This window comes from Ictalurus punctatus, chromosome 3 (genome assembly GCF_001660625.3).
Source record: "Ictalurus punctatus breed USDA103 chromosome 3, Coco_2.0, whole genome shotgun sequence".
Lineage (NCBI taxonomy): Eukaryota > Metazoa > Chordata > Actinopteri > Siluriformes > Ictaluridae > Ictalurus > Ictalurus punctatus.
This window is the reverse complement of record NC_030418.2, coordinates 7,127,270-7,152,828: the sequence shown is the minus strand read 5'-3', so window position 1 is coordinate 7,152,828 and position 25,559 is coordinate 7,127,270. Positions and strand designations below refer to the sequence as shown.

General features: G+C 38.3%; 1 protein-coding gene across 1 annotated transcript in view; it reads right to left on the bottom strand.

The window, feature by feature from the left end:
- Positions 1-21,171, bottom strand: part of plpp4 (phospholipid phosphatase 4) — a 103,496-nt gene extending 82,325 nt beyond the window's left edge. Inside the window, exon 1 of the mRNA XM_017463193.3 lies at positions 20,470-21,171. Coding sequence (XP_017318682.1) covers positions 20,470-20,558 — 89 coding nt within the window. The 5' untranslated portion in view covers positions 20,559-21,171. The remainder of the gene's footprint in view (positions 1-20,469) is intronic.
- Between the last annotated feature and the right edge of the window lie 4,388 nt (positions 21,172-25,559).

Here is a 25,559-nt window from a genome sequence, read left to right as displayed (position 1 = left end):
GGAATATGTTGTGTGTGTTTGCGTCTTGTAGTTTCCTGGGAGAACTATATAAGGATTCAATGGACTCTACAAAGTAACATTACTTAGGGAATATATATATATATATATATATATATATATATATATATATATATATATATATATATATATATATATATATATATATATAATGAATAAAGACTGCAATTCCCAATAACAATTCATGCCCAAGACTTGAACTGTGTCCCAAATGATGTACTATACACTATATGCTATACACTATGCACTCTCTACCATCTAGTTTATGAATTTTAGAAGGGTAGTTTCAGCGTAAATGGAACATTGCTTTACTAACTGGTAGCAAAAGCCATTTCCCAGTCGATGACTAATGACATCAAACGAATGTAATGCGACACTGTTAGCTTTAGAATACACAGAGTCAATAAAAATGTATTTCACCATATCAAGGCACAATAAACAATAAAATGAGGAAATACATTTACTAATAAGTTTTCACACTCCTTTTTTGCTGAGCAATTTGGAGCCAGCACTAGCACTTGGTAACCCTGCCTATCTTTCTACGGAAGCAAACTTTGAATGCATGAAGTGTCCAACATTCCACACTTAATTTTTTCAGGTGAATAAGTGCATCATCTGGGTACTTGAAGCGCAAATGGATTGGATTTCGTTGGATTCCTGATTGGAAGGTCGTGAGTTCAAATCCCAGCTCTGCCAAACTGCCATTGCTGAGAAACTGCCATTGAGAAAGGCCCTTAATCCTAAACTGCTCATTTGTAAGTCGCTCTGGATAAGGGCGTCTGCCAAATGCCTTAAATGTAAATGTACCTAAGCACTGCTCTTGTAATCATAAAAACCCTGATGCTCATATTGAACATTCTTTCACTGCACTCAGTACTCTCTGACTTCATAGTATAGAACTGTAAAAGAGCAATGATTTATAATTCCACAATCTGGTGTCACCCAGAAGAGCATGAGTTCCCTTTCGAATATGGTTCCTCTCAAGATTTCTTCGTCATGTTGTTGGAGTTGGTGTTGCCACTGTCACCTCTAGATTGCTCATTAAGGATCTAACTAATCTAGATTTCTAGAAAGCTGCGTTGGGTCTGCAATGTCTACTGTTATTCCCGCTGCGCATTTAAAATCAATAATTCGAATCAAACTATGGTTCTATGATAACCACTCTGGACGTGAAAATCAGAGCCCTTCTTGCACGTGTGCACTCGCATACTGAGACCTTTCAACCAACTCACATAATGACGGAGTGATTTTCCATACACCTCGCAGCTATCACAAAGCACCCCGACCATGACTAACCATCACCAGCAAAGAGGGCAGTTGGCTAGAATACAGCAATGCTGCTTACAAAACAGAAAGTAATAGACGATCTACAGCACTGATGTGTTAAAACAAAAAGGCTGGAAAACATTTTCTCTAATTTGCACAGAGTGCCTCATGCTCCGCAACTCCTTAACTACTCGTAATGAAGCGCTCAAACATGATCATCTAACCCATTTTCCTGTGGCAGAATGCAAGCAATAAATAAAGGTCATAAAAACGATATAGATTTTGTGTTGGCAGTGATGCGCGGTGACGTCTTCAATGCTCTTTTAACTGCCTCAGACCGTTTATAACTTTTGCATTTGAGCTACTAGTGAAATGCAATTTTATCAGAAGCTAAAAACGGACGGATTAACTGTTTTGCTTCTATTGCCATTTTCTATTTTGTGCTGTAACGTTGATATATATAGAAATGCACTTAGACTATACCTAGAGGAAGATACGGTTTCGGCTTGCACCCACAGAGGGGCAGCTAGGCATCTTCTGTGCCGTATTTGGAATAGATTAAAACAGTCTTCCTAAAATATAATCAAAGAGAATGCTTGACACAAGCAAGCTTCCATCGACTGTATGCAAGCGATAAAATGTCTGCAAACATCTCTACTCGTAGATCGTGCCCATTAATAGGCACTTTGCAATAAATAAATAAAACCTTTACATAAGGATATCACTTCCTGTCCCATAAACTTTACTTTGTCTGTAAAAATAAAAAAGTCTGATATATTTCTATCAAGATTTCATGTCATACATTCTTCACTTGTCACATTTCATTTTTCACCTGATTCGGCGACAAAATCTAAACAAACACAATCTACAGACTCCTTAATCACCAGTGGCCTGTTTCTCAGGCTGTAATTCCTCTGCCAGTCTCCACAGTAAGCAACGTCCTCAAGACAACAACAACTTCAGTCTGTACAAAATAAACATAGATAGCCATAGATGCTTAACGATTGAAAATTATGTAAAAGTGGAAAAAAAATGTGTCGTGATTTGATGACCAAACGCTGCACTATGACACCAACAAGCTATAGAGAATGTGAAGATACGTCACACCGTGTTGCATGTTGGGACGTGGGCGCCATCTTATGAGGATCACGTTCTGTTACCAGTGTCTGTTTAGCTTTTGTTTTTGGATAAACAGTTGCTTAAATTGTTCTAATGTTGATAGAAAAGCGAAGAGATCAAGAAGGGGAAAAAAAGGAAAAGGGACCCTACTGAGAGAAACTTAATTTGGATGCCAAGCAACGGTATTTAAATTAACAACATCGATCCATACAATGTAGCAGCCCAGGACTGGATTACAGTCCCCAATGTACTACCTCCACTATCATACCCGGACATTGTAAACTATCTTGTTTTTGGACTTAGTTCTTACACTTTGTCTGAGTTTAAATGTTATAAATCACTAGAAGCTCATGAACAGTTTTGTAGTGGCTGGATGCAAGATCTGCGAAAGCACAGTAAAGGTACGGTAAAAGGTAAGGGGTCACTCCTTATTTTGGGCCAATTATTAAAACAAAAAATTTAAAACCTTCAAAAACCACTCCACTATCTTTTTTTGTTTGTTTGTTAACTCATGGGCAGGGTATAATTAGCCACATTATTATTTTTTTAAAAATCTGCAATGAACATTATTATATATTTATATATTTTATAAATATATCTTTTTATTTATTATATATTATAAATATCTACTATTTATATTATACTCCATATTATATTTCTGTCATGCAACAGGTTATGCACTCCCAGCGCCTAAGCGAGGTTCCTCTGAAGGCTTGGCTATCATAAACTCCTCTGGTAAAGTTTCCTCAGCCCATTGGACATGCATGGCTAGTTTTTATCGTATTGTATTGTTTTTTTCTCTACATCCTATTTTCATATTTATATATTCTATTGTTTTTATTGTACTATATTATTTTTTGTTCTGCATGCCCTGTTCAAGCTGTTTTGAGTGTACAAAATAATAATAAATAAGACTAGACTAATAAATAAATAAGCTAGCAAGTCGTTTTAAGTCTTTATTCTGTTCATATATTTAAAAAGTTGCTTTACAAACAATAAAAACAAGGCATGTAAAAAAAATTTAAACCCACGCCATCCTGCGTCTTCTCATCACCTCCTCGACCTGCTTCCCTTCGTGTGTTTTACACGCAGGAAAGGTGAAAAAACATATTCCATTGTCCAGTTTTTCTCCCAGACCTATTGTTTTACTTACTGTTGCAGTTCTTGATGCAGCAAGATTGACCTACCATGGCTATTTTGTTTTCCGAGTCATGAAAGAAAACCAAAACGCTTGCTTCAAACTCAATGCAGAAGGGAAGCTGGATCCTCATAAGATGGCGTTACCCAAAATTCAATGCGGCGTGACGTCAAATTCACATTCTCTATACAGTAACATAAAGGTTCGTTTTCCTTTCACTGTGTGTACTCTCTGGTCTACTGCTTCTTGTTCAATATCTCTAATCATACTGTCAACAATAGAATCGAGAAGAAACTCTGCTTCCCAGAACACATCACAGCCTACAGATATGGCTGCAATGGACTACACTTCTCAACACCCACTGACTTTGGGTGCGCCTCAATCAGCTCGCTAGCCTCCTAGGTCATGAATCAGTTATATTGTGTACATGAGTTCAGGCACTGGTAAGGACCCTGGCTCACTACACATTGAGACACTGGTGACTCAATTTCCTGTGACATGACTACGTACTCGCATTGTAAAACGTCACCACTGGCATTTATCAACAACAGGCAGGACCGATATCTTTCCAACATTATAAATTTGTTAGCTTAATCATTTGTTAGCTTTTCCTGTCATGGTCCTTCAAGCAGGATCATAGCCTATCTAGTGGATTATTATTATTATTAAATTATTAAACATTTAAAAGTCACAAACCGTACTGTATATAGAACATCAAATAAAGTTAAAAATCACTAACATAAGTAATCCTTTAAAAGTTACACCAACAATAACAAGCTACTTACAGTTGGCTGAGAGTTCATCTGCTTTTTTTTTTCAAGCTGAGAGGCTTCAGAAAACATGACATCATTTGCAGTAAGGAGACATAGAGAGCATTGATGCTCCCTGGTTTTTTGCGGTGCATTGTGAGATTTCTTTTAGAGAGCGAATGTTCAAGTGCACTGGAAGGACTTTGTGATTGAGATAGCCCTTAAAATGGCAGACTCCCTGATCATTGCCCTGACTACTGAACTAGGCAGCTGATTGAGATGCACCCTTTGTAGTAGTTACATTCACCTGATTTCTAATAACACACACCTGAACACATTCAACTCCACACTGTAGATAAGAACTCCAGTTCCACACTCACATTACAAAGGAATGCTTGGTGTGTATCTACGTGAATTTACCAAGCCTTTATTTCTGTATTGCTATTCTGGTTTTGACTTGTTTTCTGTCTCTCATAATGTTTTTGTACACTGTTTTGGATTTGTTTGCCAGCCCCTGTAATAAAACCTCAAACTGCATTTGCAGCCGTCTTCGCCTCCATCTCATGACACATATGCTGTTCACAGAACTTTCATACATTTACACCTAGCACTTTGAATCTGGACAACTGGACAAGAAACTATTAGCTGTCACTGTCATATCTAAGGGCTGCACTACAACACAAAGACAGCTGCTATAATTAATAACCTCAGTTCTGAGGGAATAACACATTGATCCACATTGTGTTATTTATGAAGACTCCATACTTTTTTTTTGCTGCTTTATCCATCTGAGCTGTTGCACTATTACTGCCAAACACTTTATACTGTTTATACAACAGTATAAACAGTATACCTTATATACATTATAAACCTATAATGTTTCTTCGTTGCTACCGTTGCACACATAGGATATATCCATCCATCCATCCATCCATCTTCAACCGCTTACTCCTTTTCAGGGTCGCGGGGGAACCTGGAGCCTATCCCAGGAAGCATCGGGCACAAGGTGGGGTACACCCTGAACAGGGTGCCAGTCCATCGCAGGCCCCAATACATAGGATATATTTTTTTTTTTATTGCATTCTTAATCTATTATTACTTACATAGCATCTAGTAACAAAGTTGCAAAACCAATTTCATTGTACTTGTGCAATGACAATAAAGATTTTCCATTCTATTCTAAACAATGGAGCTTTTGTCCACATTCGTGCATTTGCCATCTCAGTATTAGCCTGATGTTATCACTTTTGAATCTCTGCCTTCTAAAAAATGTTTGTTGATCTTGGGCTTTTTTTCTTCAAATAAAAATGCTAAGCTTTCTATCCAGGTTTTATATTTAATTAGAGATATTTATGCATGGACAGCTGAAGATATGAACCTGTGCCCATTGGAGCACAGACAGAAGTGGAACCCAACGTGGTCTTCTGCTGTTGTAGCCCATCCACCTCAAGGTTCAACATGTTATGTGTTCTGAGATGCTTTTCTGCTCACCACGGCTGTAAAGAGTGCTTATTTGAGTTACAGTAGCCTTCCTGTCACCTCAAACCATTCTGACCATTTTCTTCTGACTCTCGCATCAACAAGGCATTTCAACATGTAAAACTGCTGCTCACCGGATGTTTTTTTGTTGTTGTTGTTGTTTTTGGTTTTTGCACTATACAGATTGTTTGTGAAAATCCCAGAAGGTCAGCAGTTTTGAAATACTTTTTACCAGCTCATCTGGCACCAACAACTAATCAAAGTCAAAGTCACTCAGATTACATTTTTTTCACCATTCAGAAAATTGATGTGATCAGGATGCTCTGATGTAGGCTAATTAGGCTTGGGGGGCATGGTGGCTTAGTGGTTAGCACATTTGCCTCGCACCTCCAGGGTTGGGTGTTTGATTCCTGTTTCTGCCTTGTGTGTGTGGAGTTTGCATGTTCTCCCTATGCTTAGGGGACGTCCTCCAGGTACTCCGGTTTCCTCCCAGTCCAAAGACATGCGTTGCAGACTGATTGGCATTTCCAAATTGTCCTTGTGTGAATGAATGTGTCTATGAATGCAATGGACTGGCACGCCATCCAGAGTGCCCCCTGCCTCATGCCCCGAGTCCCCTGGGATAGGCTCCAGCCTTCCCGTGACCCCATGTAGGAGAAGCGGCATAGAAAATGAATGGATTGATGGACGGATTATTAGGATTAAATTATGTGCATCATCTGCCACACGAGTCCATGTGAATTAGCTGTTACTGTAGAAAGACATTAATAAAAGCCTGTGGTTTGCCTTGCAGCTGCAACTACTGTCAGAGCTGTGCTGTTGTAGAAAATGAATTAACACCTGCTCACCAATCTGATTTTCGACCTCAACAGTGCAACATCAAGTTATAAAGTTATTTGGCCAAAATGTTCAAAAAACATGTTTTGACAGAATTATATTAAGCCCCTACTAGTAGGACATTAAACATTCAAATGTGGCTTTTTTTTCCCCAAGAATGGTACCTTCACATTAAATTTGGATGTCTGACACCTTTGAAAGGTTATATTGAGCTTTGTAATGTTTGTCCCACCGTGCTTGAACGGCTACAACAGGAGCAGGTGTTGTTCAGACAACAGAGTGTTTATGCATCACACTCATATATTCACCTCCGCTTTATTATTCTGTCACTTGAACTCTATGAGGCTCAGAATTCAATCCTCACGGTGCACACAATTCCTAAAACGTGACGCTCTCCTCAATTACTGTTATTCAGACCCAGCAGAGACTTTGCTCTAAATCTCTACACATAGTGCCTGAAAATTATGGATCGCTTACAACAGTGTCGCTGTAACTTCTTCAGTGGTTTATGATCAGTACATTCTTGCTTCAGCAACTGGTGTAGATGTAGCAGCTGCTACACTCACTGTCCTCGAACCTCTTAAAGACATGTCTGGGAAAATAAAGCAACCATTAAACAAGAAGGAAAACTCTAAATTGTGCTACTCAAACTAGGACACTGAGAAGTCAAGACATATCTTGAAATACAGAGGTATTTCAGACACTGTTTGAGTAAATGTTATACAATAGAGATAATGGATACTTGCATAACATTGGCACATCCTGGACTGATTTTGCATTTCACTGAGAGATTTTCTGTCAGTTTTTTATTACTGCTGTGCGTGTGTGTGCGTGTGTGTGCGCGTGTGTGCGCGTGTGTGCGTGTACAAAATTACAGACTGCAAGAGTGTCAATGATATTATAACCAGTGTTGGGAAAGTTACTCCAAAAAGTAATCCACTACAGATTACTAATTACTACTTTAAAATTGCAATCTGATTACATTACTGATTACTACATGTAAAAAGTAATTCGATTACTAATTACTTTACTTTCAAGTTACTTTCAAAACCTATCAAACTTACAAAAATACACTACAAAGTGAAACTCATAGTTCTTTCAGTAATTTTAGTGCACGTCAATGTATGAAATGGTCAGAAAACATTGGATTTATCATAAAACTTGCCTCGGGTGTTGTCAATGTTTGTAGGACCAGACTGATAAAATATCAAACTTTTCTAACTAGGCTAGTTCGGTGTCGCTAGCTAAGGGGAGGCACAACTAAGATATGGGTTTAGCTGTTACAGTGCCATGCAGAGTACATTATTTTTCCTTATGCTCTGCTCATATCGTGTTCACATAAACTGGAACTCATAGATATTTACACAACTTGTTTTCTTGCCCAGCATCACAGGATGTTACTGTTTCAGTTTCAACCCATTTACTGGTTTAAAAAATAAAAAAATCAGCGTATATCCATTTTTCCTCACAGTGACTCTGTGAGCTAGCATATGGCAGAATTGAGAGACTGTCAGTCAATAAGACACAACTGTTTCCACGTGTTTTCCTGTGAACCCTGCCTGATTGATCTCACCTCCATTCACTGAAGATATAACATTAGAACACTTCTTTTACTAACGTTCAGTTACATAGCGACAAACCACTTCAAGTAGAGAATTACTCAGGGTTAAAGAAAAAATTTCTGGGCTACAGCCCCCAACGTCCAGGCCATGTCACGCCTCTGGCAGTTGCTAAAAACGTGATAAATTTTAAAAATGTATTTTTACTTATATATTGTATCCTTAACAATAAATTTATAATACAAGTAACATAATTTTATTGACATCAGTAACTGTAACCAAATTATACAAATTTAAAATGTAATGCGTTACATTACTGCGTTATCAGAAAAAGTCATTAGAATACAGCATTATTTTGTATTGAGTTATACTCAACTCTGATTATGATTACATGTCAGAGACAAAACAAATTCACATAAGGGTTCATATAAACTCACTGGTCACTTTAATAGGAACACCTGTACACTTGCTCAGTCATGTACTTATATCAGCCAAACAGGTGGCAGCAGTGCACTACATAAAATTATGCGGATACAGGTGAAGAGTTCTAGATAATGTTCACGTCAAACCTCGGATTGGGGAAACAACGGGATGACTGCACGGGGTACTGTACATGCTCTCCGAAACTGGATAGTTGAAAATTGTAAAAAGAACAAGTGATGTTTTCCAATCTCCCTCTGTCCAGTATCGGTGAGCCATGATATCCCAATGTAGGGACTTTATTTTGAGAAAAGGAGCATCTTCAATAAGTGTCTGTAAAAGAAAAAAAAACTTTCAGTAGCGTACATACTCCGGTGATGCCATGCTATGCTGGCTGATTCTCCTCATGCTCATGCAGGATTAAAATGTCTACAACATGCTACTGTGTGATGTGAAGATAACAATCCCACTGACACCATTTCAAAGTTCTTGCTCACCAGAAGTGGAGCATCGGCGTGTGAATTATTTACAGCATCTCTAAGACAAACAGCAGAAACTCACACTGCTCTCAATGACACAATTTCCATCTACCTACACACACTGCCCTTTTGTGACTTATACAGAGTGTACACCTAACTGAAGCATGCAGTTAAAGGACAGGAGTCATAGAACCAAACGTTGTGTAAAAGATATAAAGCTGCTATGAGTGAAAGTGCATATTTTCATAGGTTACACACATTTTTATTCTTCCTGACGTCTTAAATGTTTTTGTAGGAATAAAAAAAGAATACTATTCAGTTAGTGGCACCCATATTGTCTTATTTGCTGATAACAGGTAGCTTAAAGTGGATAATATTTTTTTTAATTATTCAACAATGATTTGAATTACAGACTTCATACTTCCCACATACCTTCATGTATATGTTCACTTCTTTGATCAAGTGCAACTTTACCCATATTTGCAGTGAGTACCTCACCTTTTCAGTGAAATCAAAAGGAGTTCTTTGGTAAAATTATACCAAAGCAGCTCAAGTGTCAAAATGAAGCCTTTATTAAACCTTTTCAATATATCAAGTACTTACAATAGATCAGTGGATGTCCATTATGTGTAGGCATTGAAGCACACACAAAAAAGTCACGCATTTAAATGATGGTGTAGTAAACAATTTAAAGGTAATAAATGGCTGTTGCATAGCAGATGTTGTAGTGTGTGATAAGAGGCAGCAAGGTGATAAAAGTTGTACACTCACTAATTTCTGTGCTCGTAATTATGTATTGTAATTGATTGACGATACAGAGCTCATAAAGATGTTTTTTTTGTTGTTGTAATTTTTTCCCCCTTTCAATTTATGCTATAACACAGTAGTAGCCATAATGACCATGGTTGTTATGGTTAAACTATAATTCTATGACGTGAAAAATAGTATCACAACCTTATGAATCTATTGCTATTCATAATCATGAGCACAGGCACGTTTATTTAATTACTTTAAATTTATTTCATTACTTTAAATTCAATTAATTACTGCGGGCACGTCTTTTCTGAGTCAGTGTTCCACATCTTAACAGTCCGACACACTTTTGAAGCAAGATGCAGTACTGTTATAACAGGTTTTATCTATCAGGATCATAATGGATCCGGAGACTATCCCAGGAACACAGGGCACCGTGCACACACACCATCACACACTCATTCACAACTAGTAACAATTTAGCATTGCCAGCCACCTACCAGACTTTTTTGGACAGCAGGAGGAAACCAGAAAACCCAACCCAACATGGGAATAACATACGAAACTCATGCTCAGATAGTAATTCAAGTTCAGGATTGAACCGTGTCACTCTGCCACATTTTTTGACCTTGTAAGGAACAAATTATATTTGAAAAATACTTCTGGTTCCGAGTTGTTGTTTTTTTACTTACCTGGCACAAAAAGAAATTTTCACAATTATCTCCAGCAAGAGTGGATGAACACCTTTTTTGTTTTTTCAAACAGAGAGCGATATACAGAAGTCCAGAAAGGCCATGCGTTTTTTCTTTTGTTGTGTGTGATCTCAAGATAACAAAAGTTGTTTTCTCAAGATCACAACTTGTTTTTCTCATATGTTGAAATGCATTACTGGGTATACTTACTATACATCAGGGAAGGCTTTGGCAGAAACTAGCAGGTATAGTGATTGAACCCACAACCTTAGGGCTGTAAGGCTGTAGCTCTATCATCCATTTTCCTTACTGCTTATCCTACATAGGGTCATGGAGGAGCCCGGAGCCTATCCCAGGACACCCGGGGACAAGGCTGGGTGGGTGGAGGGTGCCACCCTGGACACTGCCAACCCCTTCGGGCTCAATAAATGTATCTAACCATGCATGGAGATGTCCCAGTCCCTCAAATTGACTGGCAATGAAACTCACCCACCTGGTCAGGATCTGGAAATGGTCTAGCAGTGACAAACATATGGCTAGATAGCTGTACTTTATTGATCCCGAAGGGGAAATTTAAGAAAATGTATTCGAACTCTACACCCAACCTGAGCTGTAAGGCCTCAACCCTACCACTGTACCAACTATTTTCTATTAAGGTGCTCTCCGATTAAAGTAAAAATGTATGTACATATGCTTAATGATGCATTTCGCCATATGAGAAAAGTATGTTGCGATCTTGAGAAAACAACTTTTGTTATCTTGAAATCACTCTTTCTGGACTTCCGATATGCATGCAACTAGCATGTGGACATAATGAAATCTCAGTTTCGTACGTGCTTTTAAAGACAACTAACATGTTATAACCGTGCTGGTTCTCCCCTACAGAGTGAAAAGCTTACTTCGGTGTCCAATGGAGCCAATTTATTTAAGCCAGCTTCAGTGATGACATCCACAACATGTCAGTGACTAAGGAGTATGTAAAATACAATACTGAGTGTAATAAACTTGAATAAGGTGGATTACTTTCTCAATAATTTATTTTTCAGAATGGTTTCGGAGGAGAAATTTCACAATGGGACAAACTACCATACAGAACCAAATGTTTTGGTTTTCACAACATAATTTCAATCATTCAGAAAGAAAACCACAAGCTTCTGTTCCCCCATTTTTTTCTTTCCTTCTGTACTCTGAAATGTAATGACTAATCTTGTGTTCTGCCAGTGAGAAAAATGGCTTTGACGCATTTGTTGCTTACTTATGTGGATTTACCATTTGGATGAGAGTGATGTGTGCAGTCTTACATTTTGTGTCTGTAGTTTTTCAGTCATGACTGTGTAATTGCATTGTTGTATATCAGGTTTTGTAAATTAGGTGAGAGTAGCAACAAATCTGACTGGTAAATATTTTAAACAGCAATTGATAAAAGCCGTAATCACTGTAGAAGTCATGAACGGAGTGACGGCACAAAATCTCATTATCGAGACTATATATGTGACACATTTCATTTTCCTGCCATTATTGGTCTTCTTTGCTTTGCCTTTAAATGTCACACCTCCAGTTTCATTTGCAATTAGCTTGGATCACACTTCCAGGCTCTTTTTAGTGCATAAATGCCACTAATCACAGATGACATGCTTTTTGCAGCAACATACTGGAATGCTTTTGGCAAATGATGACCTCTGAATGTTTGGCGCTTGAGGCAGATTTGCATACTATAGTTGGAAACAAAACAGCAGGTGTGGTAAAAGACCTGAGTGATTTGATAACACTTCACTGAATAATTGATGAAACAGCACAATGATTTCCTTTCTTTTTTAGTGCTTTCTAAGCTGTGTGTAAGGCTCTGCATGGCACTTTGTGGTTCATTTGGTTGGCAGATTAACAGTCATGTATACTATATTTGCTTACCATTACACAATCTCAAGGCACAACGAGACAAAATAATGAGTTGCCCTAACTCTGTGACCTTGTCTTGGAGGCTTAAAAAATGGAGGCTTATTTCATGTAAAAACAAAATTATTTTCAAAGGTTAATGGCTCAGGGGGTGAGAGAATCAAGTTAATTTTACTCTTGTATTGCCTCTCAGGAGTCTGGCTTTTATAACAAAAGGTTAGCTGTTATAACTTCATTTCTTCCTCAAGTCCTCTTATGTATTTCTAAAATCCAACCAATACACTTCTTTAAGCTAAATAGCTAACTCAATTGGATATTAACTGAATTAAAGATGAGCTTTGAGGTTTCTATGTTGTCTGTAAAAAATAAAAAAAAAGAAAGAAAAAGAAAGTATCAAGTTAAGCCAATATTTATATCTGGCACAGATTTCTAAACATATAAGATCAGGAAAGTTCATTACAGTTCCATGTATATTCTATGTATTTTGTTTTGTTTCCAATCCCCACACATACACTATACAGCCAAAGGTATATGGACACCTAACCATCACATTGATATGCCTGAACATCCCAATCCAGATTTAGTCCCTGCCCGCCTTTCCTACTATAACAACTTTCGCTCTTCTGTGAAGGTTTTACGCTAGATTTTGGAGTGTGGCTGTAGGGATTTGCACATTCAGCCACAAGAGTATTAGTGAAGTCAAGATTTGATGTCGGGTGAGGAGGCCTGGTGTGCACACAGCAGTCCAGTTTATCCCAAAGGTGTTCAGTGAGGTTGAGGTCAGGGCATTGTGCAGGCCACTTGATTTCTTCTGCTCAAACCTTGGCAAACCATGTCTTCATGGATCTCACTATGTGTACAATTGCACTGACATGCTGGAACAGGTTTGGGCCTCTTAATTCCAGTTAAGGGGAATTTTAATGTTAAAGCATACAACGACATTCTAGACAATTGTGTGCTTCCAAGTTTGTGGAACCAGATTGAGGAAGGCCCACATATAGGTGTAATGGTCAGGCTTTCACATACTTTTGGCCATATGGCAGTCCATACAGGATTTCGCAGCCAAAAATGCTAGATTTGGCTGCGGCTTTTTAAAATTTGCAAAAGTCTTTTGCAGTGATGTTTATTGGGAAATGAGACCTTTTTTTTGTTCGATGCACAAGAATTGAAGAGGGCTTTGGCTGAATGCATGCTGTGATTATGCCATGTGGCGCATCTTGGTCCAAATATGCAGTTTGAATATTGTTTCCTTGATTTTGCATTAATTTCTGTGACCGCATAATCGGAAAATCCTGGAGGGACTGATATGGTGTTTTCTGAACACAATATGTCTAAAATAGATCTAAAAATCTATCAAAATGGTAAAGCTGGTCAGCATGGATTCTATGAGAGAAACTTTAAAATGTAAAACATTGAAATACCATGCCTTCCCTTTCCATGATAGATTTCCATTCAACCCTAGCTCAGAAAACTGTGGCCTTGAATAGAAAGTTTTGCTGTCAGACTCAAGAGCTGCACTTAGAAACTGCAAAGACGGACTCATGATCTAGGAAGGAAATGTTGTGAAGTCAGTATTGCATTTGAGAATAGAAAATTTGAGGATAAAAAAAGTTATATAGAGAAAAGAATACACTCATTTTGACACAAGTGGTATAGTGAGCAATGTTTAACGAGATGCAAAGAACCTGATGATAGTTTTTATAGTATTAAGTGCGTTTAATGGAAAGTTTAATTTCACTGCTTTACCAAGATTACTGCTTGTATCAAGATACAAGGTCAAATGTAGAACCTCTTTGGGGAAATATTACTGTACAACAAAGGAACAGAATGGGATCCAAATATAACCCTTTTCGGACACCAGGAATACTTAACTATCTACAGAACCTCTTGTAGAACAACTGAAGAACCTTGTGATAACGAGTTCTACACAAACATTGAAGAGTTTCCAAATAACTGTATACTAACAAACAAGAACTTTTTTGCGCACTCTGCAATGAAGTATTTTAAACAAGAAAAAAATTATTTTAAGTGAAAATTCATAAATGTTAATGCTCTGAATTTTACTTGGAATTCCATGTGCTCCATGTAAGGACATACAGATACAGTATGCACACCTACAGATACAAATACACAATATAGAACCTTATAATACTGAGGACATGGATTCTTAATCTTCCCTAACAAACTTTACATTAGACGATGCATGTAGACTACATGCAAAGAGTTCCATGTTACACTAGTTCTCATGCTGCTGCAAAAACTACAATGTAACTTCATGGTGTACAATACTGCTCACACTGTATACTGGGGCTGTGCGATTAATCGAATTTTCCATTTAAATTTTGATTATGGCCTCCGACGATTATGAAAACAAAATAATCATGATAAAATGATTGTTGTGCCGCATTCCATTTCGCAATTTTCTCGGTTTGTCTTTTTAAAAACCACGCAACATTTTTCTTTACAGCAGTGTGATTTCACCCCTCCCTAAAAGGCCAAACTCACTCCCCGCCAGGCTGTGGCATTTTTAGTTCACCTCGAGCCAAGATGTCAGAAAAAGAGGCGTTGGTTGACAAGAAAGGTTATACCATTTCAGCCGTTTTGGAAATAATTTGGTTTCGAGTCCAATGCGGAACAAAAAGAAATAACGTTTGATATCATTGCAGTAGCATTGGTTCCAATTCTAATGAAAGTACCGAGGTTGCAGTTCTTCAGGACCTGATGGGGGCAGCAAATACGCGCAAGTGTTTTAGTCAGTCCACAAGTGGTGAACAAGAACAACAACAACTACAAGTACATAGGAAAAACTACAGAAGTTTAGCTGAGCCACGATTTGTTGAGAGGAAAGGTGGTATAGAATATGGAAATACTTCTCATTCGAGGCGGATGAGAACAAACATAATTGATGCTGTGAAGCCGGTGTGCAACCGATGCTATCGTTCATTTCAAACAAAGTGAGGAAACACCTAGAATTTGGCGAAGCACCTGAAAGACGGTCCCTATATTATGTTTGTATGAGGCAGCTGGCATTGTGGCCGTGGAACCAGCTAATCTTATGCTCCATGTAATGTTTGCGATAGCCAGTTATTTGTTAACGACGCTAACGCATTGCACTGTTATAAACTACCTCTGAATGGGCCAAAATACATCGCCATTCAGCCCGTGTCCTGTCAGCTAAATGTAGCTACTGTCACTAATAATTATGCTTTTAATAATTCTTTTTGGCCTGCCACCATATCAGTGAATTTAAACTAATGCTTGCATTCAGAGTATACGGTGTGTGTGTGTGTGTGTGTGTGTGTGCGCATCTGAGTGCGAGTGTGTGTGTGTGCGTGCGGGTTTGGGAGTGCACCTCCACTCATTGTCAGACAGTGTTTGATAACTAAAATATCCCCCTCTCTCTCTCTTCTTGCCAGTATCACCCAGAGGAGGATGTCCTCCAGGAGAGTTTTTAATTTCATTTTTTTAATTTTATACCACGCTGTGGTATCGACTTTGGTATCGAGTATCATGTATTTGGTGCTATCGGTACCAACTATTTTATATATATATATATATATATATATATATATATATATATATATATATATATATATATGTGTGTGTGTGTGTGTGTGTGTGTGTGTATATATATATATACATATACACATCCATCTTCTACCACTTTTCAGGGTCACGGGGAACCTGGAGCCTCTGCCAGGTAGCATCGGGCACAAGGCAGGGTATACCCTGCCAGTCCATCGCAGGGCACACAATCACACACCCATTCGTACACTACGGACACTTTAGACACGCCAATATATATATATATATATATATATATATATATATATATATATATATATATATATATTTTTTTTTTCCTTTCTAGAGCTCACTAATAGTGAGAAACTACAGGCTGATCTAAACCAGAACACAAAATTTAATTGGCTAATTTCATGTGATTCGCATCACGTGATGTGCTCCTCTAGCTTACAAGACAGACATCAATACAGAAAAAAGAGATGTGGAACACGCAGAAATTTCGTGCAAAAGCACAAAAAAAAGAATGTAAACAGCTATCCATTGCTGGAATAAGTAAGGAAAGTACATGATCATGTGGGCATAGTGATCTAATTTATTTTTATTTTTATTATACATTACTTTTTTATTATACATTGCTTTTTTCAGTTGAATTATATTAAAGGAAATCCACTGTTAAAACTACAATTTAAAAAATTTAACTAAAAAGTTCAATAAATGCATGATGTTTCCAAAGTCAATGAATAATCGTGTTTAATATTCATTATCTCAATACTGACCAAAATATTTGTGATTATGATTTTTGCCATAATCGAGCAGCCCTGCTGTATCCCCAAATATGTTTGATTTAAATGCCTGAACAATAAAAGCCTGACAAAAGGACAAAATGTCGTTCTTGTTTTCAACCCAATGTTATTTAAATACCCTGCTGCCTAATGACAAGGCAAAGAAACAGTTAGACCTTATCAGTTACACATAGCGGGCATTTCAGTTAACAACTCCCACCAGTCTCTCCACAGATGTCATCAGGCTCAAATGTTAAATGAGACAAATGTAAGGTGTGTTTCCTATAAATCGCCTCCTTAGTGCGTCTGCTCCTTATTTTCACCATGGAAAACACCAGGGGTAGTGAAATTAAGTGACTGATCAGCTTTACTCACTGAGCTGAGTGATCTGGAAACACATGGAAGTGGAAAACGTTGAACTCAGTCAAGGCTTTTACTTGCCTACCTGCTCCTTAGTACTTGGCAAATCTCTTTCTGTCCGCTGAGTGCAACTGGTCTGTCAAACACTATTCCTCAAACTCTTGGCTCAGGATCAGCATTCTGCAAAGACACTTCTTGGCACATGTTATTTCTAAGCCCATTAAAATTGGCCCAACGTTAACAAAGTGGTTGACTGAGCACGCAGAGCAACTACTATACAGTGGTGCTCATACACCACAAAGTGCCGAATGAGCAACCAAAAGAAGATGATAGTAAGTATTTATGTTCTAACAAATGCCAACAATAATCTTCTGCAAAATCGTGTGCACTCTTATTCACTGATGCATGTGAGCTGTACACCGAGCCTCTACTGTAGTGCTACGCTCTTTAGTTTCCAACATAAAACCTTCCCAGCGTTTCCTCAGAAGGACAAACCAGTGACACATTTTGGATTATAGATTTGTTCTTTTTTTTCTTCCTAAAAGTGTACACGAGGTTCTGACACACAAAGTTAGCAGCCAGTGTATGGATTTTTAAGTACCACTGTTTCAAGGATTCTGCTTAACTGAACAATAAGCATTAAAAATTGATTGTTCAGTTGTACATTATTGCTTTACTGCTAAACCACTGGGCTTTGCTGTTCAGACATAAATTACTCAGTTGACTGGATTGGCCTGTTGACTATGTTTCTAGATTTCTGTCTATCAAAAATGTCACTTTTTGCCAAGATGAGAAGCCCATAAACTCATGAGCATGCTTATTCAACAGAACCAAGATTAGATCATATCCTGTAAAGAATGTCTGTCCCAGCTACTTTCTATCCTAGCAAGCGCATGAAAATACATCCACCCATCCATCCATCCATCCCCATGTAACGCTTATCCCACGTACAAAGGGTCACGGGAAGCTTGGAGCCTGTCCCAGGGAACATGTAGTGACATGTGGACATAATTTAGTTTAAAGTGGTTTTTGGTTTACTAAACTTTGTGTCTCATTTCCACATTAAACTAAACAGTATCAATGTTGAGTACATGTGTGCATGAAGAACAAAAAAATCCTTCTAGGGCTAAGTAGCAGTATTGTTTAGCCAAAATATTTATAATGATGAAAGTATCAAAGTATCCCAGCACCACCAAACTACCACTGCTGGGCCCTTGAGCAAGGCCCTTAACCTTCAACTGCTCAGCTGTATAAATGAGATTATAAGTCGCTCTGAATAATGGCATCTTCCAAATGTGTAAAATGCTTAATAGCCAATTGTTTGCTTGCTGGTCATGGTTTAGTTTCTCAATATATCCGTATGTATCATGCATTTATCTCAGACAACTCAGTCCAGCTATTCTTATCAAGTTTGCACATACAGTAGAAGAGCTAATAATTATGATTAGATGATCTGGCATCTTATCTTGTATTTGTTGTGCTAAAACAGCAATTTCTCATACTTTTTTTTGCCAAAGGATGACAGTGGACTGGCATCACCATGTCACTAGTCCAATTAATTTGCTGAAACCAATTATTTGGTTGCTTTACCATGTCATAAGTGATTTGCATAAAACTAATGAAATCTTAATTCAATTTGTGACGTGTCGCTTTACCTAGAAGCGTATGTCCAAATTATCCCCATTACTCCCTTAAGAAAGAAACGGTCACCTGTTTCAAGCTAAGCACGAGATTACTTCTCTTTCACTTCACATCATCCAGCCTGAAGTCACTGCTCACTGCATTGGCACTTTAAATTAAAGATAGGATTTGAGTCTGTGTGTAGGGCAGAGCTGGACTGAGGAGGACTGGTTTTGTGTTTTCTCCTCAAGAGGGGAGTGTTTTTGATAGAGAATGATTGAAGTGTTAGTGCAAGTGTAAATTGCATAGTGTCCCGCAATGGACTAGTACAGGCTCTGGATCCAGTGCAACCCTGATCATAATAAAGCAGCTACTGAAGATGAATGAATGATTGACTCCTGTAATAGATACACACAACGCGGACGATGCTTTTATAGTCCAGTCACCAATAAAAAACAATGGTGCAAGACTGTGAGAATGAAGACATGTGGAATTCACGTTGCTGCAATCTCGAAAGCTACTACTGTATCAGTAAGAACTCCACCCAGCCTTTTTCCATACCGCTTATCCTACCCAGTTTCGTGGGAGAGCCTAGAGCCTATCCCAGAGAACTCTGGGCACTAGGTAGGGGACACCCTGGACGGGGTGCCAACCAATCGCAGGGGTCAATGGCACACACTTTTACACACTACAGACAATTTAGAGATGCCAGTCAGCTTATAATGCATGTCTTTGAACTGGAGGAGTAAACTGGAGATTAATATGTTAAATCAGATTAGATTAGATTCAACTTTACTGTCACTGTGCAGAGTACAATACAGAGCCAATGAAATGCAGTACCTGTTTCTATTTTGAAAGGCCATTCTTTCATTCCAGAATTTTCAAAAAATTAGATAATTTACATATTATAGACTGTTATGCCTAATTAGAATTTATGGTCATATTATAAGCCAACATGAGCACAAATATAAATATTTGTGCTCATATTATAAGCCAACAGCTTAGTGGTTAGCACATTCTCCATACCTCCAGGTTTGGGGGTTCGATTCCCGCTGCTGCCCTGTGTGTGCGGAGTATGCATGTTCTCTCCGTGCAGGGGTTTCCTCCGGGTACTACATGTATAGTAGGCTGATGGACATGTCCAAAGTGTCCGTAGTTTATGAATGGGTGTGTTAATGTGCGTCCGTGTGCCCTGCGATGGATTGGCACCGTGTCCAGGATGTACCCCACCTTGTGTCCGATGCTCCCTGGGATAGGCTCCAGGTTCCCCATGACCCTGTAGGGTAAGCGGTAAAGAAAATGGATGGCGGGATATATGTATGTATGTGTATATATATATATATATATATATATATAGTACATACAGTATTCCACTTGGTATGATGATCTCAAACTGATGCACACAAGTAAAATTCAAAAATATTACCTTGTTAACACTGGCGACATGGCTTCAGACAACATGTGGGATATTTTGCTGTTCTCTTCTTCTGTTTAAAGCACTGCAGTGCTGTCACTACGGTTGGTAAAATGTGCATTATGAATGCCCTCTTGTCTCTGCTCACCAAAAGCACTACACACCTGAAATTTCAAAAGCTCTGACAGATCCAGCTGTGATTAAAAAACACACCATGCCTAGACTCACAAACCTCGTTCAAATGACTCTCTCCAAATGCAGTGATATTTGACATATTCTTCGTTGGATATGTATTTTCCCATCTATCTATTCAATTTTTATTTTTTTTTTGCCCGACTTGCTATGAGACAGTAAAACGCTACTCACACGAAAACTCCGAAGAGCAGCACTCGGATTCCGATCTCCAGCGCCAGCTCGCGCATGCCTTTCCTTCGGTCAGGAGGAGACATCTTCATGATCTTCTTGCTTTCTTTTTTCTCTTCTTTCAGCAAATGCAAATGTGATCCAATTGCCTGAAAGTCATCTGCGCTCCGCTGCCGTCCTTTATCGCTTTAGCATCGCAATAAGATGCTGGTAATAGTGAGGGAAATGCGCGTTTGGATGCAGCGCGTGCAAAGAAACAAATATTTGTTTATATATTTTTATAATAACAGTTGGTCCTTGGTGCTCGTTTGGTGTCCGTCTTTAATCCATAATGTGTTCCAGTGATGTTGCCCATGAACTAATTGCATCATTTCATTTGATTAAAAAAGGTCTGGATGAAAAGAAGACTGAAAAAAATTCTCCAGGTGATGCAGCATGGCAGTAAAGTGGCTCGAGTTTGAACGGAAACGCTCTCACGCGCTAGAGTTCGTGTTTCTGCTCCACTAAAACCTCTTCCCACACACTGATAAGCGATTGGTCGGCCCACACCTGGCCACCGCGGTACTTACAAAAAAATACGTTGAAAATTACTCACAGGTTGCTTTTTTTCTTTTCTTTTTTTCTTTTTTTTTCTTTTTTGGCAGTTTTCTCAGGTTCAAGCAGCAACAGGAGCGTTTTTGCTTGTGTATCACTTTCGCTCGTGCCTCATCGCAGCTGCGCTTTTATAGTCTCGGGCGCGCGCAAACGAATCTGCGCGTGCCGCTGAGTGCACGATGACGCAAGAGCGCGGCAAAAAAAAAAATTTTTAATAAAAATAAATCAATAAGACGTAGGAGGAGCATGGAAAGCAAAACAACACACAACTACAACACTTCTCTTATCTCACGCAATATTATGAATATTTTACACAACACTAAAATGGGGAAGAAATCCGTGAGGGACACTTGTCTGAACAGGGAAAACAAAAACAACCCTCACAAAACTTCCAGTCCTAAATTTATTCTACATTTATTTCTCTTTACTCATGGTTTAATGTGTGGGTGGGTACACTTCTCAGGCTCTCCGTGGAACGGGTTTATAATTACTCGTCATTTTTGTACATATGCTCCCTACAAGCACGTCACTTGCCCATGTTGTGCTAACACAATCGCCTCACACTCCCTAACCACTGATAGCTTGCTGTTAACACCTCACTAACAAGGGCCAAAACAACACCGAGTCCCTACACCAGTGGGAATATAGAAAGATATTCTTTAACTCAGATTGTCTTCCTACAGTTAAAGGAGAGGCTCTACTGTGCCAGGATTTAGCAAAAAATGCCAAGCTTTGTGTTCATAAATACGTCTCTCTTTTTTTTTTTTTGTTAGCGTCACCAACGCTGCATGCATCATACAACATACTCTCTTCTTCTAATGTCTACATCATGTATTAGCATGGTATGGTAACTATGGTGACTATGGTATTGAAACCATAGTTTAAAGTGATAATTCACCTAAAAATTAAACTTCTGTCATCAATTACTCATCCTCATGTCGTTGCAAACAAAATGCAAGTCGTCCTCTATGTTGAAATCTGCAGACATCTTTGTTACAAAGGTTGTTCTATGTGACTCAGTTTGTGTCCCTCAGCATCCCTTACTGCATGAAAAGAGCTGTAATCAAACCAGTAGATTATTGTATACGGCACTGTATTTCGGACGTATTCAGAAATGTACTGTCCGGGAGTGTTAAGTTGCACACGTTCGTATACACCCGGTTATATACCATCTCTGATATAACTTTCCATGCTATGGCCATTTGTTGCCATGGAAGATAATCCTGTCAGGGGATGTTTTCACACCAAAGTGATAATTAATATTTCTCACCTAATATTCATTCATCTCAAGCTGGAGTGGTTGGCCTTAATCTTAACCTACCCTGAAATCTTGACAGCCATTGGGCCACTGTATGCACTGGCTTTCATTTTATTGGTTACACTCAGAAATCTCCCAGGTTTCATTAAAAATGTCTTCATTTGTGTTCCGAAGATGAACGAAAATCTTATGGGGAACGACATGAGGGTGAGTAACTGATGACAGAATTTTAATTTTTGGGTGCACTATCGCTTTAAGGCAGGGGTTCTCAAAAGTTCTTGCGACCAGTGACCCCTTTTAACTCTATGACACATTTCCTGGACCCTCTCAGCACAGATGGGTTTTTTTTTTTTCTATTTAAATATTAAGCTCATTAGTCAAATACAGTAATATTCTGGCTATTTATTAGAGACAAACGGTATTTCTATTCCTGAATTTTCCAACAACAGAACATATTAGGCCCTAGGTTATAAGGTATTTTATACAACAGTTAGTTCCAATCCACTAATTTGAATGGCTGAGCTGCGTTCCAAGAGTGCTTGTATTTACTATAACTGCACTGGGACATTTCACTGTGTGTATCATTACGCTCGTCTGTGCTCGCCACTTAAAATTCCACTTCCCTAGTTCAAAACAGTTACTACAGTAGTGTTAGCAACACCATCAACAGACATGGCAAATGATGCTTTTCAGGAATAGAACTTTTGACTTGAAATGAAAGCTCGTCACATGAAGATGAAAAAGAAGAAGGGACACCAATTTGATCAGAAGCACCTTTAATGGGAATGTGCAAATCAATTTGAGCTAGCTACCAGATAGCCAACAGCCTACATGTTGGCTTTAAATGTGATGGTGGCTTCTTCATGATCTATTTCCACTAACGGAGCAAAAATAAACAGAACATTTGGCCATATTGTGTCTGAAATGTCACTTTTTATTATATTAATTTCTTGTTCATAGAGCTGTTGTATAAAAGCAATATCGCACTGACAATTGCATGCTTATACTGAATATCAGTACGGCTGTGATTAGCTACGATTCCCTGCAGCGAATCACAGCCGTGCCGATATTCAGCATAACCAAACACTTACTCATGAGATATTGCTTACATTTTTATAGGCTGACTTGTTTTTTAGTTTATTATATGGCCAGGCAAACAAGCTAATAACCAGGAAATCAATAATACATTTTATCTTCAAATATAATAACCTAGTTTACTGCGACAGTGGTGTATTGTAATTTCCAACACTGTGCCAAATTAAAATTGTGTATCTCCTGCCTATGCTTCAGAGATCCCACTTTGAAAACAACAGGCATTAATGAACCCAGCCTACACATCAGGTTCACTGAGCCTGCACTTTGCTCACTAATGACTATACACAGATTTGGATGAAGACTAATACAGTGATAGATGTTCCAGTTGTTCTGGTGACTGAATTGTTGTGAGTTTAAATCCCAGAGAGAGCTCTGGGATTGGGCCTTTGCCCATTTACCTTTCTGAATGCTCCTCTTGTGTCACTTTCTATTAATAAATGTTAATATAACTTGACCAGGATTACTTTAAATATGATGTGCCCAATGTTTGTGGTGACAATCTAAAAGTGCTGTAGAATAAAACAGTAAATTATCACAAGTTTTATTTTTAACCATAAAAATTCTCCCAAGCGATATGGCTTCCTCTCAGACTTGCACTTTAGCTAATTATGATCTGCTTACTTATAGAACAGATTACATACAGAACTGCTTATTTATAGAACAGCTTACTTTTAGAACTGTTTATATATAGAACTGTTTACTTATAGAACTGTTTATGTATAGAATTGTTTACTTATAGAACTGCTTACTTATAGAACTCTTTACTTATAGAACTGTTTATGTATAGAACTGCTTACTTATAGAACTGTTCCCTTATAGAACTGTTTACTTATAGAACTGTTTACTTATGGAACTTTCTTCTCTCACCTCCAGTTCCTGAATCCACCCACTCGCCTAAGATTAGCTCCCTGTCTCCTCCGTTACCTCCCAAAAGTGATTCATCCATTCTCTCTTTTACAGTCAGTGCCAGGAGTATCCTCCACAGGAAGCTCAAAATACCAACATACGCTTTGAGTGCCGAGCTTGAAGCCTTGAAATAAAGCACATCAAAGGATCACACCCATAAACTAATGCATTCTAAAAATAGGCCTCTTTCATCACAGCATATTTTGCTTTCACTATATAGGCTACAAAGTAATGTTAAACTGATGTGCTGTTGTTGTTTATGCAGTTTCAACAAAAATTATGTGGACTTCAGCTGAAGAGTTTTGGGTAAGTCAGAAACAATTTTAGTTACTTGGGAACGTAATATCATTTTGTGTAGGATTTATAGTAATTTCAGGTCAGTTTGAATGAATATTAGTTGTACTTGTATGATTAAGCATCTTGACAAATACAACTAGTTATTGTATCAAATAGAACTAGAAATTGGTTTTCCTTCATGCACAATGAGTAATTACGTCTTCATTTGGGAAAAGAAAATAGGACACTCTTGGTTTGTAATTCTCGTAGGCCCCTAGCATAAGAGGTCTACTTTCATGGCAATCGCCACTTCATGGCAATTCCCTTAATAAAAAAAAGTCATTTTATTCAGGGGCAAAGCAAAGCTAAAGTTTTTTTTTTCTTTCTGTAAGACTTCAGCCAGAGAGCGAGAGAGAGTGCCAACCTTGACCACCTACTGCTGACAAAATACAGGCTACCAGTACTGGGAAAGAGTTTGTAAGAAGAACTCTTGAACTTTCTTGGGGGCAGGGAATTCCCATTGGCCAGGATTAGGCTAAAAGCATCAAAAGTGCCCTGAAATCATCGGCCTAATCTCCACTATTCAGGCACATTGGCCACTCTCCAACCATCCAACAAAGTAATCATAAAACAAGGTTATTTGAAAGGGCACCACTTAAGAGCCTTCTTCTACCAGCGTGTGTGACCTCTACTGACCCGTGCCAGGTACAAGTGTCTTGTTCTTATATACATATTGCATTACTCTAGCGATATTACATTGTGCTTCATCATTAAACAGTGTAAAGGTTTTTACCCATGTGAATGTATCTCTTGTTACAGGAGTTCTAATAGCTATGAAAGGTACTCCACAAATTTGAGTTAATCAAATTTCCTTCAGATACTGAGAAATTATTACTAGTTGTATTGTTATTTACTCTCCTTGGTGTTAACCATCAAGTATGTCTCATTCTGAGAGTATTTTGTC